Source organism: Aulonocara sp. 'chitande type north' Nkhata Bay, linkage group LG3, assembly GCF_057382095.1.
Source record: "Aulonocara sp. 'chitande type north' Nkhata Bay isolate Kocher_YH1m ecotype deep benthic linkage group LG3, A_spYH_male_GT1.1, whole genome shotgun sequence".
Lineage (NCBI taxonomy): Eukaryota > Metazoa > Chordata > Actinopteri > Cichliformes > Cichlidae > Aulonocara > Aulonocara sp. 'chitande type north' Nkhata Bay.
In genome coordinates this window covers 24,023,500-24,041,034 of record NC_141346.1, presented here as the reverse complement: position 1 = coordinate 24,041,034, position 17,535 = coordinate 24,023,500, and the positions used below count along the sequence as shown (strand labels likewise).

Sequence of the window (17,535 nt, the reverse complement as noted above, 5' to 3'; positions counted from 1 at the left end):
ATTTTAACTCATTCGCTGATTCTCATTTCATAGTGTTGCCTTTAGTGACACTGAGTTTGACACATCTGTGGTAGATTATACACTGACAATGTTAATATTTGGGTTTTTCAACTAAAAACTACCTCAGTACTGAGGTCAGCATGTACCGATCAGACAAGATTGTCAGCAACTGGTTATTTTCACTGCCTGTCAACATGAGAGCAAGTTTGTACATGATCATACATGGACATGTCTGTGTGTGTCTGCTCACAATGGAGACACTGTAAGTATGATAAATGAAGACACACCTATGCCAACAGCTAAAGGTTCTAGCATTTATATCAAAGCCAAACATGCAGGAGTGCTACCAGCAAGTTGTACCATGAGTATCAAATATATGAGGGATTGTTCTGCAGATAGAGCAGCATTTATTATTCTTGGAGCTCTTTGGAGAAGAGCAAACGTTTCCTAGTTAACATACAAGTGGATAGTTTTGTCTGTCAATTTCCATTCCCCCCTCCCCCCTCAGAGGTCTGCAGTTAAAAGGCTATAAAGTATCCTAAGTAAAGTAGTCTAAGCTCATCATACTATGTTTCAATGTAGGTGACTTTCAAAGTGATGACTAGAGAGCTAAAGTTATTTCCATCGGTCCTCTTTTCATACAACGTGAAGCCAATTCTGTTCTGGTGCCTTTTGAAGACCAACCCACATTTTAACAAATTCCAGAGCTAAATATGACAAAGCATGACTTCCAGATGTTGGAGAAATTTTAATAGGAAAGAGATCATGGCAGCCACAATATGTGGGCATGTGTGAGTCACTGCTGAAGTTCTTGTGCCAGGTCGTCCAATAGCCACTGACATCTGTGGCTCCAGTTTGGTGTCCAGCATTTCCTTGGTGCTAAAATGTTGCAGCTGTTTTTGCAAATGGAAAAAGATTGTTTCCCCCAACTTAAACATTAGAAAAACATTAGGCCAACTCGGACAACTGTGCTATTTATATTGTAAATAGCAAAGTTAAGTCAATTCCCTGCTGCTTTTCAATTTTCCTGAAGATCCTGCAGACATCTGTTGAACCTGCAGCTGGATGTTCAGGTCATATTAGTTTTGTTTTGTTTTGCACCATCTTTGGGAAAATGATGCCTCCTGGCTCCTTTTTTTTTCTGGTGTCAAGTGTGACATTTATCATTGGAGTCTGTGCTTGGAGACAGGTTTTCTTCCACCAGATCACCTGTACAATCACCTGACAATGGAAAACATTACACACTCAATCTTTGTCACCTACTTTTAATTGTAGTCCGATGTGCTGCTGAGCCATTATTGGCACTTTAGTGATGACTTTATTTTCCAATCCCAGAGGTTCCCACTGGGTTGCACCACTGCCAAAGGAGAGCCTAACTGTGGCAGAGCAGTGGCTGAGACAAAACTGCATCATTTTAGACCTATGGAAATGAAAATGGCCTGAAAATCCAGAATCCATTATCTGTATAGAAATGAAATGGAATGTCCAACATAAAGATAAAAAAGTACTTTAGGACCTATAAGTAATGTGTAGTTGCTGTTTAACATAGTAGTGCACACTGAATCAGACTGCATGATTTAAGAGTAAATCTGCACATAATCACAGCACTATTGTGGGAATAATTAAAGCTTGTAACAGTTGGTGAGTCAGCTTCCTGCAGTGCCAGAATGTTTGGATCGTGGTAGCAGCTGGCACACCCTTCTGCTTCCTTCTCACGTTCAGGAATGGCAGAATATCATATTTCCACTGCTACTCTGTCAAAAACAAGAGAGTGAGAGAGAAAGAGATGTGAACTTTAAAGGTGGGGCTCCTCAATACAATCAGATTGATTAGAGCAAAAAGTTAGTTAACTCTAAGTAAACAGGATCAAGAGAAAAGTCGTGCTTGTACAATGAAGCCTTGACTGAAGAGACAGCCTCCGTTTGTCTGCTCTCAGTTTACAACATAACTGTGTCATAGTTATAGTTGTAAAGGGAGGAGACAAAAGTAGGAGGAGTACTGGGAGAAAAACACGTTGTTTGTTTCATTTCAGAGCCATACATAACTGGGTCAAGGACTTTATTTTACTCTATTTTAAACTTTATTTTAGGGCTACGCAGTTGCACTGATCACAACTATGGATATAAACATGCTGCTCCTGTTTCTATTGCTGCTGCTCTTTGGTTCTCAGGCTAACCATTTCTTTGGGACAGTGATGACTTTTACCCCCAAAGACAAGACGCATAATGGCTCTCTCATGGTAGGTGTACCTATACCATTAATGCCAGGACTCTTTATTTTAGTCTGAAATAGGGGCTCAGATTTTTATTTATTACTTAAGGAGGATTGAAGTAAAGGCAAACACGTCTCTGCTGTGCACAACTGCCAGTGTGTGAACACACAGTGCAATCCTTACTGCAGTCTCTAAGCCAAGGAATTGATATGTTGTTGGCATTGCCGTTGTTAATTATTATTCACAGACATCCCAAAAGGCTCCTAAAAGCATTGACTTTATTTGAACAGTGCATGGACTCTTTATAATAACACAACAGGTGTTATTGTTACAATATTACAGGTGGTCTTTCACTACAAGCTGAGCTTTCGCTCATGCACCGATCAAGACACGTGGAGCTGTGTCAGCGGTGACTGTGGTACAGAAAGTGTGGAGCTGAGCATTGTGGATGAGGAGGACAAAGAGTGGTGTCAGAGGGAAGGAGTCATGTCTCGGGAAGTTTCCAGCAATGCTGTGTTTCAGCTACGGTCAGTAACATGTCAGATAAAAAAAGAAAGGTTTAATCCTCTGAGGTCTAAATTATCATAGATGATAACTCCAAACTAGCCCCTAATCCTAACTTGAGGCAATCAGATTATGTAACAGAGCTACTTTCATCTCCTCCTGCATTTGCAATGGGCTGCCACACTATTACAGGTAGCACTGCATATCTGATTTTGATTTAATGCGAGATGTCCTGCCAGACACAACACAAATAGGATGTCTATGTTCTCTCTAGTCTTCCCAATCAGCGTAAGAATTCTAGTTAACAAACGTTAAAATCCAAAAACAACAATTAACAATGCATCAAATGTCATGCATCACACCTTAATATATATGAACCCTGACTTGTCTTACCTAAAACATAATCAAAACATAATTATACTTCATTGGCTGCTATTTCGCAAAGATCTATTTACAGACATCAATTTGTATTTACAAGATTTTCAGTAAACTTGACCTCTGACCTATGCTCCACCAGGAGTCTACAGGAAAATTGATTGATTTTGACCTCTGACCTTGACCTTGAGTTGATAATTGCAATCATTTGAGACGCCTAGATGACCTCGTTATAGAATTATCACACAGACAAGGTTTTCAGAAAACTTGTACTTTAACCTTGACGTTGAGATCAAAGCCATTAAAATTTAAATATATCCCAGATTATTATTTGGTGCACCTTTGCAACATTGGGTGTCCATCAGGTTCCCACCCACCCGGCAGGTTGATAACAACACCCCATCATTTCTTGTATGAATGAATACTAATTAGTATATGCTGGACAAGTTCTTAGCACAAGTTGTGTATAGAAAATAACCAAATTACCTTCTTTGAAACCCCAAAGATTGGATGGCGGTGACTGGATTCAAACCAAAAACAAGGTGAAGAAATGGAGAGCTCTGACTAATGTGGACCTGAGGACTCGTCTCGACACTAATCAGCCAAACAAGTCACCTCAGACCACCATCCTGCCAGCCCTGCGGTAAGCTTCTTTATTGTTTTTATTGTCATAAACTTACTGTAATGAAGGCAGGAAAGGACCCAAATGCAGACTCATAGGCAGGACGTTAACCCAAAAATACAGTTTTATTTGCTGAGTGGAATAAATAATACAAAACTAAACAGGGAAATTTCAGGAATACTGAACTAATGAAGAAACACACGGAGAAGCACACAGCCACGACAGATGAGGGAAAATGCAACACTGGACAGAGGGAAACAGAGGGCTTAAATACACAGTAAAATCACGAGGCAACAGAAAACACATGGGGAACACAGCTGAGACGAATTATACACAACGAGAATGGGAAAACAAAACTAAACACACTGAATAAGGAATGCAAGACTTTCACAATAAAACAGGAAACAAAGGAACACCAGACTGACACATGAGCTTGACAGAGGAGTGGAGGAGAGGGGGCGAGAGGATACATGACGGGCTGGGGAAACATGGATAACCATGGACATTCAATTCAGTTCAATTCAATTTTATTTATATAGCGCCAAATCACAACAAAAGTCGCCTCAAGGCGCTTCATAGATACAGAGAAAAACCCAACAATCATATGACCCCCTATGAGTAAGCACTTTGGCGACAGTGGGAAGGAAAAACTCCCTTTTAACAGGAAGAAACCTCCGGCAGAACCAGGCTCAGGGAGGGGCGGCCATCTGCTGCGACCGGTTGGGGTGAGAGAAGGAAGACAGGATAAAGACATGCTGTGGAAGAAAGACAGAGGTTAATAACAGATATGATTCAATGCAAAGAGGTCTATTAATACATAGTGAGCGAGAAAGGTGACTGGAAAGGAAAAACTCAATGCATCATGGGAATCCCCCGGCAGCCTACATCTATTGCAGAATAACTAAGGGAGGATTCAGGGTCACCTGGTCCAGCCCTAACTATATGCTTTGGCAAAAAGGAAAGTTTTAAGCCTAATCTTAAAAGTAGAGAAAGTGTCTGTCTCCCGAATCCAAACTGGAAGCTGGTTCCACAGAAGAGGGGCCGGAAAACTGAAGGCTCTCCCTCCCATTCTACTTTTAAATACTGGCTTCATGGACAGATAGAGCTGGGTGTCATCAGCATAGCAGTGAAAATGTATGCTATGTCTTCTAATGATACTGCCTAAGGGAAGCATGTATAATGTAAACAGAATTGGTCCTAGCACTGAACCCTGTGGAACTCCATAATTAACCTCAGTGTGTGAAGAGGACTCTCCATTTACATGCACAAATTGGAGTCTATTAGATAGATATGATAAAAACCACTGCAGTGCAGTACCTGTAATACCTACAGCATGTTCTAATCGCTCTAATAGGATATTATGGTCAACAATATCGAATGCTGCACTGAGGTCTAGCAGGACAAGCACAGAGATGAGTCCACTGTCAGAGGCCATAAGAAGATCATTTGTAACCTTCACTAAAGCTGTTTCTGTGCTGTGATGAGCTCTGAAACCTGACTGAAACTCTTCAAATAAACCATTCCTCTGCAGATGATCTGTTAGCTGTTTGACAACTACTCTTTCAAGGATTTTTGATATGAAAGGAAGGTTGGAGATTGGCCTATAATTAGCTAAGACTGCTGGGTCTAGAGATGGCTTTTTGAGTAAAGGTTTAACTACAGCCAGCTTGAAGGCCTGTGGTACATAGCCGATTATTAGAGATAGGTTGATCATATTTAAGATCGAAGAATTAATTAACATGAAGAAAGACCTACAGGACAAAGACACAACAGAGAGCCTAATCATCAAAGACTTAAACAAGGAACATGAGAAACTCGAAACAAGCTAAGACTACTAATGAACAGGAACATAAACCATAATACAAAATATCACCAAAACAAAGAAACTCAAAATGCTGGGTCACAAGGACCCAGAACCATGACCATGATTATTGTATTTGCAACTTTCATGGGACATGATCGTCTCTTATGTGTTTGCACTGTGTTAAGCCAAAAAACTCTCTGGAAAGGTTGTCATTCCATCACCGAGTGAACACAGAGAGACAGGCAAACGTTTGCATTCACATTCACACAAATGGCTAATTAATAAATGACATTTAAACTAACCTGCATGTCTTTGGACTGTGGGGGGAAGAGAACCTGCACAGGCACAAGGAGTATACGTAAACTCTGCTCAGAAAGTAAGGAAAAAAAATATGACTTGCATATTTTTTTTTTCACATAAAACCAAGTCAGTAGCAGACAATAGGACATGAGCAAAACATTATGGCTACCTAATTTTAAAGGCTCTTTTCACCTTTCAACCAATGCCTCACACATTTTGGCATTACAGCTTTGCTGTTACAGGATTTTGGATTTTCCATTTTCCAATATTTTTAAAATATGTGTAGATATCAGAGCTCTATCCCGATCTATAACCCTTAAAAAATATCCAGTGACATGGTGAATGCTAACAGGGTTAAATGGGTGATTCTTGACAGTCCTTACATTTATTTTACTTTTGTTTTGCTTGGAGGAAGCCTTGTTGAAACTGCAGTTGTTAAAAACCAAAGTTACAGTGCTGATTTTTGGGTGAGTTTTGTATTTACTGTACTGCATGTGATTTCTATGTGCCAGAGTCCCTTCAAACTGTCAAAGAGTCTTCACCCTGTCGGCCTTTGACCCTGATGGAGACAAGGTTAAATGCAGATTTGGAGACATAGACGCAGATGAGTGTAATCCTTGTACACCACCGTCTGTTCTGACCATCTCACAAGTGAGTTTCACATACACTTACAGCATGATACTACAGTAAAAACTAGTCACAGAAACAGAGAAATGTTGTAAATTATTAATTCTTAGCTCTTCTAGCTGAAGGACTGCTGATGGTAAGCGCTGATAAAATGTCTTTCTTCCATCCATCCGTTTGTCTCTCCACAATTCACAAACATTTCTACCCCTCAAACTCAAACACAATGCCCACTTTTAACAAGTCTTCACCAAACTTGTGCAGGCTTGCACATTGTCATTTAATCCTGTCAGCAGGCAAGATGAAGGTTCATATGCAGTACAGCTGGAAATGGAGGACTTCCCAAAAAAGACTATCATCATCAGTGATTATGGTTTTCAGACAAACATCACTCCCAGCGAGGCTCTCAGCAAAATACCAATCAGATTTGCTCTGATGGGTAGGTTTTTTTTTCTTTTTCAAAGCTTTTTACCATTTGAGGATCCTGTTTATTCAAAGTAAAATCAGCACAGGGATGTTATACTCCATAGTGCTGCAAGAAAAGATGAACTCACTCACGGCTGCTCCCTTTATGCCACAGCAGATCATCTTCCTGCATCTCACCCTATACCAGCATTCTCCTCTGTCACACCAACCCTCTGCATGTCCTCCTTCACCACATCCATCAATCTTCTCTGCGGTCCCTCTCTTTTTCTCCTGCCTGACAGCTCTGTGTTCAACATCTATTGCCCAATATGTCCTCTATCCCTCCTCTGCACATGTGCAAATCAACTCTGACTTTCTGTCAGTTTTGGAACCTTACATATCAAACCAGTGTCTTAATTGAGCAACCAAAATTTGATAAACTTCATATCAAGGTTAAATTGCTTGCTACACTACTTTGCTAGCTATCTATTGTAATGACCTAAAAATCTTTTTCCAGTGGACTCTCCTGCACCATCATGCTCAGAGGGAGTCTACCTGCCCAGGTTTCTACCTCCAACCCCAGCCAATGGGGCTCGCATGTACACTAATGACACAGTGAACATTACCATTATGGCAGAGGTGAAAAACACCATGTGAGTACCATGAACATATTTGAGTACCATGTTTACCTTACAAAGAAATAAAATTTTTGCACCATTACACGTGTGTTTTTTAAAGGTTTAGTGGTTAGATCCCTCCACTTAATACAAAGGTGGAGCGCCCACGAAGTTAAATCCCAAGAATCAATTAAACAAGCAACAAGTGCTCTCAGAGAGTCTAACTTCCCCAAAACTGAAGGGCTGTACTAACACTTTAACGCTTTATGATGTTTTTATTGCAATATGATGATGTCACCCTTTTATTGAGTCATTGCAACATTCAATTGAAAAAAATGAAAAGATATGGTTTCTTGAAATTTGACCTTTGACCTTGAGTGCTGAAATTGAAGGTCAAGGTCATAGTGTTGTGAAGTTCGAAGAAAATAAATTAACATTACATTACAAAATTGTGGCTAATATAAAATTTGTTTGTTTGTTTTTACAGATTTTCAAATTTAGTGTGACCTTGACCCAGTTTTGACCCAAATTAAATCAGCTGTTTTTGGTATCTACCATCACACAAAATTGGAAAATTATATCTTCAAAACTGTGGATGCTAGAATTCTAACAAACAGACAAACAAACTGAAACAATTAAATACTCCCTTCATTTGAGGCAGAATAAATATAGTACTACCTTATATTGTTGTTTTTGGGTTATTGGTATTTAGGGTTTATCTTTGTCTTTTTATTTCTATATCTGATACTTTTCAGCATCAATCTCTCCTTTGTGTGTGTTTTTAAGGGTTTTAAAGCTTTTGTTCAGTGGACCGCACAATGTTGTAAAACACAATGAATCACATGGAGAATTTATCCTGACTTGGACGCCATCTGAGAATCAAGATGGAGAAGATCATCCCGTCTGCTTCTTAGTCCAGGCAGAGAAAGGGTCAGTGTGGGATTTGGATCCATTAATAATAATAAGTGAAAAGCACATCATACAGTAAATACACGAGGACTGGAATATTTTAAATTTATGTTTTTGTACTATTTCAATTGTTCATCAGTGCAGCCAAATATCAGTCTGAGCTACGATGTGTGATTGTGAGCTATCGCACAGGTGAGCACACTCACATTATGTTTTTCCCTTCATTGCTTTTCACGATCAATTATTTTTACATGTTTATTATCATGTTTTCAGAACCAGTCATCACAACATCTATGCCAACAACCGTTCTGCCTTCAACTACTCCAGCGAGCACGACTACTGGTGCGTCAAACACAGAGAGCATTAATATTGTGTTAAAGTCCTGCATCACTGACGTCTGGTTATTGTAACCTGTTATTACCATTAGTGGTGTTCAGTTATCAAATGCATTTTTTTTGTGTAATTCTACTAGGAGTGATCAAAACAAAGATGTTTGTTGTGCAAAACAAGACAGAGCCATTCAGCCATCACTAGTTGTAGCTGCAAAATAATGCATGTTTTTCTCCTTGGTGGTGGTGCAGGACTGGAACGAATCTGAATGTGGCCATTTTCCCACCATGTCGATATGTTTGTCTTTAACAGTAACCGAAACAGAAACACTGAGCATATCAACTATGGTGGCAGATGAGCCCAAAGCATCAGGTAACTATGAATACTTTTAATGGGTTGAAAATGTGCAGCCAGGGTATAAAATGAATGAATACAATGTACTTGATTACTTCAGCTATTCTCCTTCTGCCATGCATACATGCAGGTGATGACAGCAGTCGTGCTGGCAAAATTGCTGGTGCTGTGTGTGGGGCTGTAGGTGTTGCAGCGACCGTTGGCATTGTGGTCTGGGTGGTGAGAGGAAGTCCACACGCGTTCTGTGAGTCAAAAGTTCTCCTGTTTCTTAACTTTAACTTTTATTTTGGCTTAAAAACAACAGTGTAAAGTCAGTCGTTCAACAGTATTTTTTCTTTATTTTTACAGATAAAGTAGTCTAATGGAAGAAGAAAGAGATTAAGGAAAAACAAAACTGGCTATAAAATCTAGAGAACTTGGGAAAAGGATATCACAAACGTTGTTACTGCACATTTTTTTTCTGAGTAAATAATCACATTTCTACTTATGTATATACTATATGATATAGATGCATATTGTTTACTGATGAAGAATCGCACCATCGTGTCAATCTCCAGTGTACTGATATTAGTCTTTGGCTCTATCTGGTGGTGGAATGATGGCATGACATACATGTACAGAGTTGTAAATAAAAGCTACAGAGAGCAGCTTTTAGATGTGTGTATTTCATCCTTTAACATCTTACAGACTTAAATGTAAAATACAAATGAGGCAGGTTTAATATGTACAGAGAAAATGGTTGGAAGTAAGGCACTGAGGTTTGAAGCCTGAAAAGAAAAAAGAAAAGTTCTTATAATGCACCTTTCTGCTACAACTGAGCACTAAAAGCACTTTAGTTCTGTTGCTTTATTGTTTATGTTTTGTGATCTGGATGGTGAAGGAAAGTCAGGGCTGTTAGGGCTGACAAACACATCTTTTAACCCTGTGAGGTGGAAATCAGTGCCGGTGATAACAATAAACCTCATCATTTAGACAAACACAAAACAGCCATTATCTTTCTCTTAAAATGTAAATAGTTTTTGAATGTTTGTCACTTTAGATTTTTTTTTTTGAGTGCATACAAACTATAGGGGTTTGCTCATCTGCCTTCACATGCATACAAACTATAGGGGTTTGCTCATCTGCCTTCACATGCATACAAACTACAGTGACATCTCATTCTTTAGTCATAGGGCTTCAACTCTTCTGGGAAGGCTTTCCACAAAGTTTAGTAATGTAAGAGTTTTTGATCATTATTCCAGAAGTGGATTTGTGAGATCAAAAACTAATGTTTGATAAGAAGGCCTGGTTCACTTAACTCTAATTCATCCCAAAGGTGTTTTCTAAGAGGCTGATGTCAGGACTCATCCATGTATTTATGGAGCTTGGTTTGTGCTCTGGTGCAAGTCATGTTGGAACAGGAAGGAGCCATAGCCAAACTGTTCTGACAAGGTTGGAAACTTAAAATGGAAACAGCTCTAGAATCCATTGGCAATGTGCTTTTTGCCACTGCATCCAGTTACGTTCCAATACATCTCTAGATAGATAGATAGATAGATAGATAGATAGATAGATAGATAGATAGATAGATAGATAGATAGATAGACTTTGCTTATAGGTGGTAACCCAAACCCCACTGTGCCAGTGTGTGTGTGTGTGTGTTTGTGTGTGTATTTTATTCATTTCTATGTTTAACATTAAATGTCTGTACTATTAAATCATTTGGATTGCTTGTATTAAGAGAAAACCAGCAGATGGTGCTAATTCTATTGGTTACCTCTGGCCAAGCTGTAATTCACATTCTTTGCTGGAGCAAGTTTGACATTTGATTTGTTCTGAGAATGAGTGCGATTTAGTGAGTCTTTTATAAGAATATGAGAATGTAGATTAAAAGTGTATCACACAACAGAAACCTAACATTGTTTCATATTAGCGTTTTTGCAAATCTGGCCAAATTTTTCCACAGGAAGTGGTTTCAGTCAGACAGACTTGCCCGTGGTTTACATTTGTATTCGGCACAATGCAGCTGTGATTGTGTTGACCAAGACATATTGTTATATAAAATAACAAAAAAAAAGAACTAAATTACCTCTATTTTTCTGTCTTTACTTCATTCATCGTCAATTCCCCCTCCTCTTTCCCTTCTTATGTACAAAATGTTGGAGAATATTTAAATAATTTGTAATGTGAAGACTTTGTAAAGATTCACTATGATTTACACAGCAGTGCACTCCATGACAGTGACATCAGTACTTATTCAGGGTCAGAAACCTCTGGTTCAGTGTTTGAGATAGGTCCTATTGTTCCCACCACAGAACACAACAGAGAGCAGCTTTACTCAGAAACCAGACCACAGGATTTTCCAGCCACACAGCAGAAAACTAAATATAGGTCAAACAAGTTTACCTGTCAAAACAAGCACTTATACTCGTTTGCATTTTTTTGTTTTTTTGTTCCATTTTTTAAATCGTTTTTGCCATTTTAAACTGCACATGCTTTCAGTATAACTGCTGAGCTGTTTGTGTTGTGGGTTTTTAAACTGGCACAGTGTCCTGTGTCTTCTCAGAAATTACACTCCCCTAGATTGAATACACTCAATTTAACCACAGCTGACCCATATTGGCTGAAAGAGCTGATGGAGCAATAATCATTGCATTTCTCTGTTTGCAATTTAAAGAAATATTATTAATTTTGAGTAAAGTTTTGAGCCCATGCTGTACGGAGATGAAAGTGTGGACAAAAACAACAAGAGACAGCCGTACAAAAGCTGATGAAAATAAAACCACAAACACTTCGCCGAGCACTGAAGGCCCCTACACTTCCTTTTCACACACAGCGATTATGCATTTCACATCCTCTGTAATCTAACAGTTTGATATTTTTTCAACAAACATTCTTGCTCTTATGAAAACAGAGGAAAATTGTCACAAAAGGTCAAAAGCGTCACACGTCAAAAATAGCAGATAGCAGCCATGTCTGGGACTTTTACTATGGGCTCCATGTCAACAGAAATGTCACAGCATGCTTTACACCTCACTGCTTATTACTGATTTATGACTGAGTGGAAACTTGACTAAAGCCACCTGTGGCCAATAAAAGAACTGGCCAGTTTTGCTCTTATGTATCTCTTCATATTTCTGCTCTCCTACTGTCCCCTCCCACACCACAACAGGAAGGAACTGAGCAAAGTGAACAGCCTTTGTTGAGCAACAAAACACAGAACCCGGGAAAGCTTACTAACATTTATTCAGTCCTAAGATTTCTGTGATTTTAAGAAAAGTCACTCGGCAGGGTTGATAATGTGATCGGAGAAACTGGTCATGAAAACCTTAATAGTGAGAAAAAACAAAAGAACCACTCCAGACGAACCAACAACACAAGAATGAATCAGAGGCATCTCTTCATGTCCAGACATGAAATTTATTTTTAAAATATATTTATTCTTGCTATGAAATTAAGAATTCAACTAAAACAATTTTTAAAAAATCGGTTAAATCTGTACAAAAAGATCATAATAGGTGAAAAACTATTGACAAGAACCTAACATATCAAATATTAATTCAAAACCTTACCACTGTTTTAAAATAAACCAAAAACAAAAATTTGATTAAAAAAATCTCCTTACAGGAATAAAAACTAAGACACATCTTTGTCTCCTCTAAACACACACTTGCACTTTCTGTTTTTTAAACTCCTAACATTCAACAGGTCTCTGGTGACCCATCTAGGGTTATTAACCCACGGTTTGTTTTAGCTAGATGCTAAAAAAGTAAATTAAGTATGCATTGTTTTGCACTCTGGTTATTCATTTTTGGTTTTCCAAACAGATAAAAATTCCATTCAAATGAGTGGATGTTAACTGAATTCAAACCTTTCTCTCTGAGCCTAACTCATCAATAGTCCCCAATGACCGGGTGTCATACATCGAAGCAGGTGAACCATCGCCTCAACCTGTCGTGGTGTTGGCGTCACATACAGATGATGTTATGGGTCTTTTGTCCACATTGCTATTAAGTGGTCCTTTTAATGGAAAATGATTAAAGTCGATTAGAGCCACATCAGGTCGACCTGAGATACTGTTGAAAGGGCTATAAGTGGTAAGATATGAAGAAAGATTGCGCAGCAGGCACACGCAGTGGCATCAGGACAGGAAAAACCCTTTGAGATAAAAACCAAGGTTTATACTCGAGTGTTAGTGAACATGAAGTCGTATTAAAACATTATCCTGATATTCAGATAGTAACTACTGTTTTCCTGATAAACAAAGTAAACAACATGGTGATGGGCTTGCACACACACAATGACAATGCAAAACATGAAATACTGTGGCAGAATACAGCAAGACAATAACATTAGTTATTAGAAGACTCAGTTTGTAGAAGTGTTACAAACAGACCACTTGCGCAGGCCTCAGCTCTTTTTTTTTGAATGACACTACGGTCCCCGTTGGCCCTGCACAGATAAATGCTGGCAAATGTCAACTGAAAGCTGGTGAAAAATGAATACCCACGTTCAGGACACCCCGTGGTACATGTTCATCAGCTTGTTTGGTTAAACAACCATTTCCATGATGACATGATCCGTGCTCATTCTCTTTGCAGCATTCTGAGCTGCTGTGAAGAAAAAACAAACAGAACAGCAACATGAATTCTTGCAGCTTTTGTCTTAACAGTCGTCAGCAAACAGCAGTAAAAGGTTTTTAATCAGATCAAGATTGCCTCATTTTTCTAGAAGTAACTTGTTTGTCAAAGGTCACCTGCAATACCACATTGTAACTTTGGAATTTACCTGCAAACCTCAATAACCTCAGCAGCTGGTGTCAAAACACAGTTCACCAGAAAAAACATGGCTGCTTTATAATAACGTGGCACCTAAAGAACAGACTTTTTTCTACCAATAACATCTATTGCTCATGAGCACAGTATAAAAAAATGGACATGACCACCGTGAGATCAACCAATGATTTATAAAGTCTCATTATGAAAGCTCAAATTCACACTTTTGTAGCACCATTTGAAACCAGATTATTAGTTCTTATAACCAAGAATTATGTTGTGGAGGCCGTCCACCTTCAGTTAATACTGTAAAATGATAAAGCCAGACAGGAAATACAATTTAAAAATTTAAAAATTTAAAGTTAAAGCCCTCCGGCAACCATTAAAACATGTATAATGTGAAAACGAACATACAAATGTTATATTTGACATAAGAAAATGAACATATCTACTTTCCTTTATCTCTATTTCCAACTTCACACACAGCAACACCCACACACACACATATGTAGTCAATATATCGTAGAGTGAACTACAAATACAGCATTAGGTGAGCAGATTTTAAGGAGTATTATCCATTGCCATCATATCAACAAAAGGAGGATGACATTACACAGTTAGGCATGGATGATTTGATTATTTGATGTAAGCGCTGAAACCAAACAGTTTCCAAAAGCCTCCCTTTTATGAATTCTAAAATTGTGCATTAATGTAAATGGACTGGTTCTTATATAGTGCTTTTCTAGTCTAATTGAGCACTCAAGGTGCTTTATACAAATAATTCATTCACCCAATCACTTTTTCCAAGCTGTTAGCCTATCTAACATTCATACACAGTCACACTCGATGGATCATCGGAGAGCAACATGGGGTTAGCATCTTGCTCAAGGATATTTGGCATGCAGACTTGGGGGAAGCCAAGAATCGAACCACGAACCTTCCAATCAGTAGATGACCAGCTCTACCGCTACAGCCACTTTTATGAAGACTTTTATGAATTGAATTTGAATTAGTGGCCAAATTATATGTACAGTACAGTGAAAAAAAAGGATTTGCATTCCATTTTCAATGCTTTTCTTTCTTTTACTGATATTTGTCACACTTAAATGTTTCAGAGCTAATAGTTACTTGGCAGTAAGGGCGGAATCAAACATTTGGCAGTGAGCCTGTGACATTGCTGTGGAGAAATTTTGTGTGCATATATATATATATATATATATATATATATATATATATATATATATATATATATATATATATATATATAAGCTTAATCTGATGGCTGGGCCTTCTGGTAGAGAGGAGAATTCATGGTTCCATCAATTATGGTAAGATGTCCGGGTCTTGGAGCAGCAAAGTTGTCCCAGACTATCACACTACCACCACCTTGTTTGACTGATGGCATGATGATCTTCTTATGCTGAGAAAAGGTGAGATGAGAAAACCTTCCAAAAACTTTGGTCTTGTGAGTCCAGACATTATTTTGCCAAAGGTTTTGGGGATCATCGAGATGTTTTTGACACTGTGAGATGAGCCTTTCTTTTTGGTTAGCAGTGATTTACTTAGAACTCTCCCATGAATACAATTTGTATCCATTCTCTTATTGTTGAATCATGAATTCTGACTTTTACTGAACCAAGTGAAGGCTGCAGTTCTTTAGATGGTGTTTTGTGACCTCGCTTGCGGTGTTCCTGTAGATTGTGGCATGATCTGTTGCTTTTTGTAATCTTTAGGCTGATTCACTTTGTCACAAAGGTTCTGTTTAAGGAAATTCTTAAAATGAACAGGTTTGGATACATTGGACTATTATTTTCTTAATGATTTGATGCATGTCACTGTGCCAAATATGCAAAAAAAAAATGAAGACAACAAAATAATCAACAATAGATGACATATCTATTTTATGTAACATTCTATTTTCAGACAACAGTTTTGATTAACAGAAATTGTCACTGACAACAAACAAAAGCCTCCAGAAAACAGTTTACTAGCAGATAGCACATGTTGTTGTTGTTATAACCCAATCTGATAAGAAATACCTCTTACACACTTGCAGGGTTTACTTTACCTCTCCTCCTGTCTCGGTATATAAGCCCCAGTAGAACAGTGGACACCAGGTAAGGCGTTCCCACCAACAGGTGAAATACTAGTCTTAAGACAGAAAAAGAGCAGGGAGCGGCCGGTTCAGCTGCAGATGTAGATGAAGGAAACTCCTGAGATGAAGCTGTAAAGAGATGAACATGGAAATTATACATTTAAATGCTTTATTAAATACATGTTTTCTTTAATTGTGTCTTTTTTAGGGGTAAAATGTTTTTCTCTCTTCATCATTTGCAGATGTACAAAACACAGACAAATATGCACATTTTGGAGATTTAGATATAATTCCTCTAACAGCCATTTTTTTAAATTTCTTTTTTCTTAAAATGCTTAAAATTTTTAAATTGCTCAACATTGTGTATGTGATGGGATTTTTGTTGCTCACCATCAACTGCCAGCCAGCTGCCTAGTGATTCTTCACCTCCTGAAATGCTGCATTTATAGAGTCCTTCATCAGATTTAGAAACCCTTTTAATGGTGATTTCTCCTGTGGAGTTCCTTTTGATGCAGTGGCCATCTTTATAGAAATCAAAAAACTGGTTGAAGGACTTTGTCTCAGGTGTACAATGCAGTGTTACAGTGGCTCCCTCGGACACAGGAAGGGCAGGACTCTCCAAAATCAGAGGCTGATCTTTGGAAAATGCAGAAAATCAAGATTTGTCATTTTTATAGGTTTTCTTTGCTTCGTTTCTAAATGATCTGCCTTAATAAGTGTGACTTTAAGTTTAAATGTTGCATAGCAGAACTTAACGTAGTGTTATTCATACCAGTAATGGTAATGTTGACCACATTGCTCTGCTCCCCACTGACAGACTCACACCAGTACACACCGCTGTCTGGTGGGTAGGTTTGTCCGATGATGCAAGTCGAACCCGAGGAGGCATAGCCCCAGCCAGAGGAGCAGGGTCTGGTCCCCCCTGCGAGCGTTTTCCTCTTCACTTTCCAACCAGTGTTGTTCAACTGTTCGCCACAGCTCAAAGAGATGTTGTCATACCTGAAGAACTGAGACCTGTCAGGGTTGACCTGAAGACAGGCTGTAGGGAAGGAAGGGAGAGAGAAGGAGACAAGAAAAGGGTGAAAATTAAAAAAACAAACAAAAAAACAACAACCAAAAAAAAAACCAGAATGAAAATAATTTATTAAGGACCGAATAAAAGCAGTGTTTAAGAAATAACAGTGTAAGCAGGGATAATGATGGATTATAAGAAAAAAAAATTGTACAAAATTGTTCAAAATATCCTTAAATGTTGAATTTTGTACTCACTCAGCATCAGGCAGAATGGTGTTAACTGCATCCTGTGTCAACACCAACTAACAGAAAAACAGACGCTGATCTCTCACTTCCTGAAGATTTTGGTAGGCGTGGTTGTTTTGTTTGATGGCAGCTGCTGCGGGAAACACATCGAAATGTGTTTGCTCATCAACAGTTATCATGGCATGCGACTGATTTGATTAATGCAACTGACCTGCTTACTAAATGCATCGATTTTATTTCGGGGAAAGTACACCAAACTATAAAACAACCCAAGAAGTTGCCTATGCAAGTAATGCAATCATATATCAACAGTATCATCTGTTTTAATGCATATAAATGCTGGTTCCATTACTTGATTTGATCTCCCTTA

General features: G+C 38.4%; 2 protein-coding genes across 3 annotated transcripts; one reads left to right on the top strand and one right to left on the bottom strand.

The window, feature by feature from the left end:
* The first annotated feature begins 1,995 nt into the window (after positions 1-1,995).
* On the top strand, positions 1,996-10,501 carry LOC147334686 (uncharacterized). 2 transcript variants are annotated; one of them, XM_086273807.1, is made up of 12 exons: positions 1,999-2,239; positions 2,555-2,739; positions 3,597-3,734; positions 6,330-6,468; positions 6,706-6,880; positions 7,364-7,499; positions 8,250-8,393; positions 8,512-8,564; positions 8,646-8,714; positions 9,015-9,074; positions 9,187-9,300; positions 9,405-10,501. In XM_086273807.1, exons 1-12 carry the CDS (start codon positions 2,117-2,119, stop codon positions 9,416-9,418), a joined length of 1,350 nt encoding a protein of 449 aa, XP_086129933.1. In that variant the 5' UTR covers positions 1,999-2,116; the 3' UTR covers positions 9,419-10,501. The 2 variants fall into 2 exon arrangements, with proteins under 2 accessions (XP_086129941.1, XP_086129933.1); XM_086273815.1 differs by lacking the exons at positions 9,187-9,300; positions 9,405-10,501 and having other exon boundaries at positions 1,996-2,239; positions 8,954-9,074.
* A 1,846-nt stretch (positions 10,502-12,347) lies between these two features.
* LOC147334685 (high affinity immunoglobulin gamma Fc receptor I-like) lies at positions 12,348-17,205 on the bottom strand. Its single transcript, XM_086274155.1, has 5 exons — positions 17,175-17,205; positions 16,678-16,944; positions 16,296-16,541; positions 15,879-16,034; positions 12,348-13,648 (listed from the first exon to the last, which is right to left on the bottom strand). The coding sequence occupies exons 1-5, from the start codon at positions 17,203-17,205 to the stop codon at positions 13,587-13,589; spliced, it is 762 nt and encodes a 253-aa protein (XP_086130281.1). The 3' UTR covers positions 12,348-13,586.
* Positions 17,206-17,535: the final 330 nt, after the last annotated feature.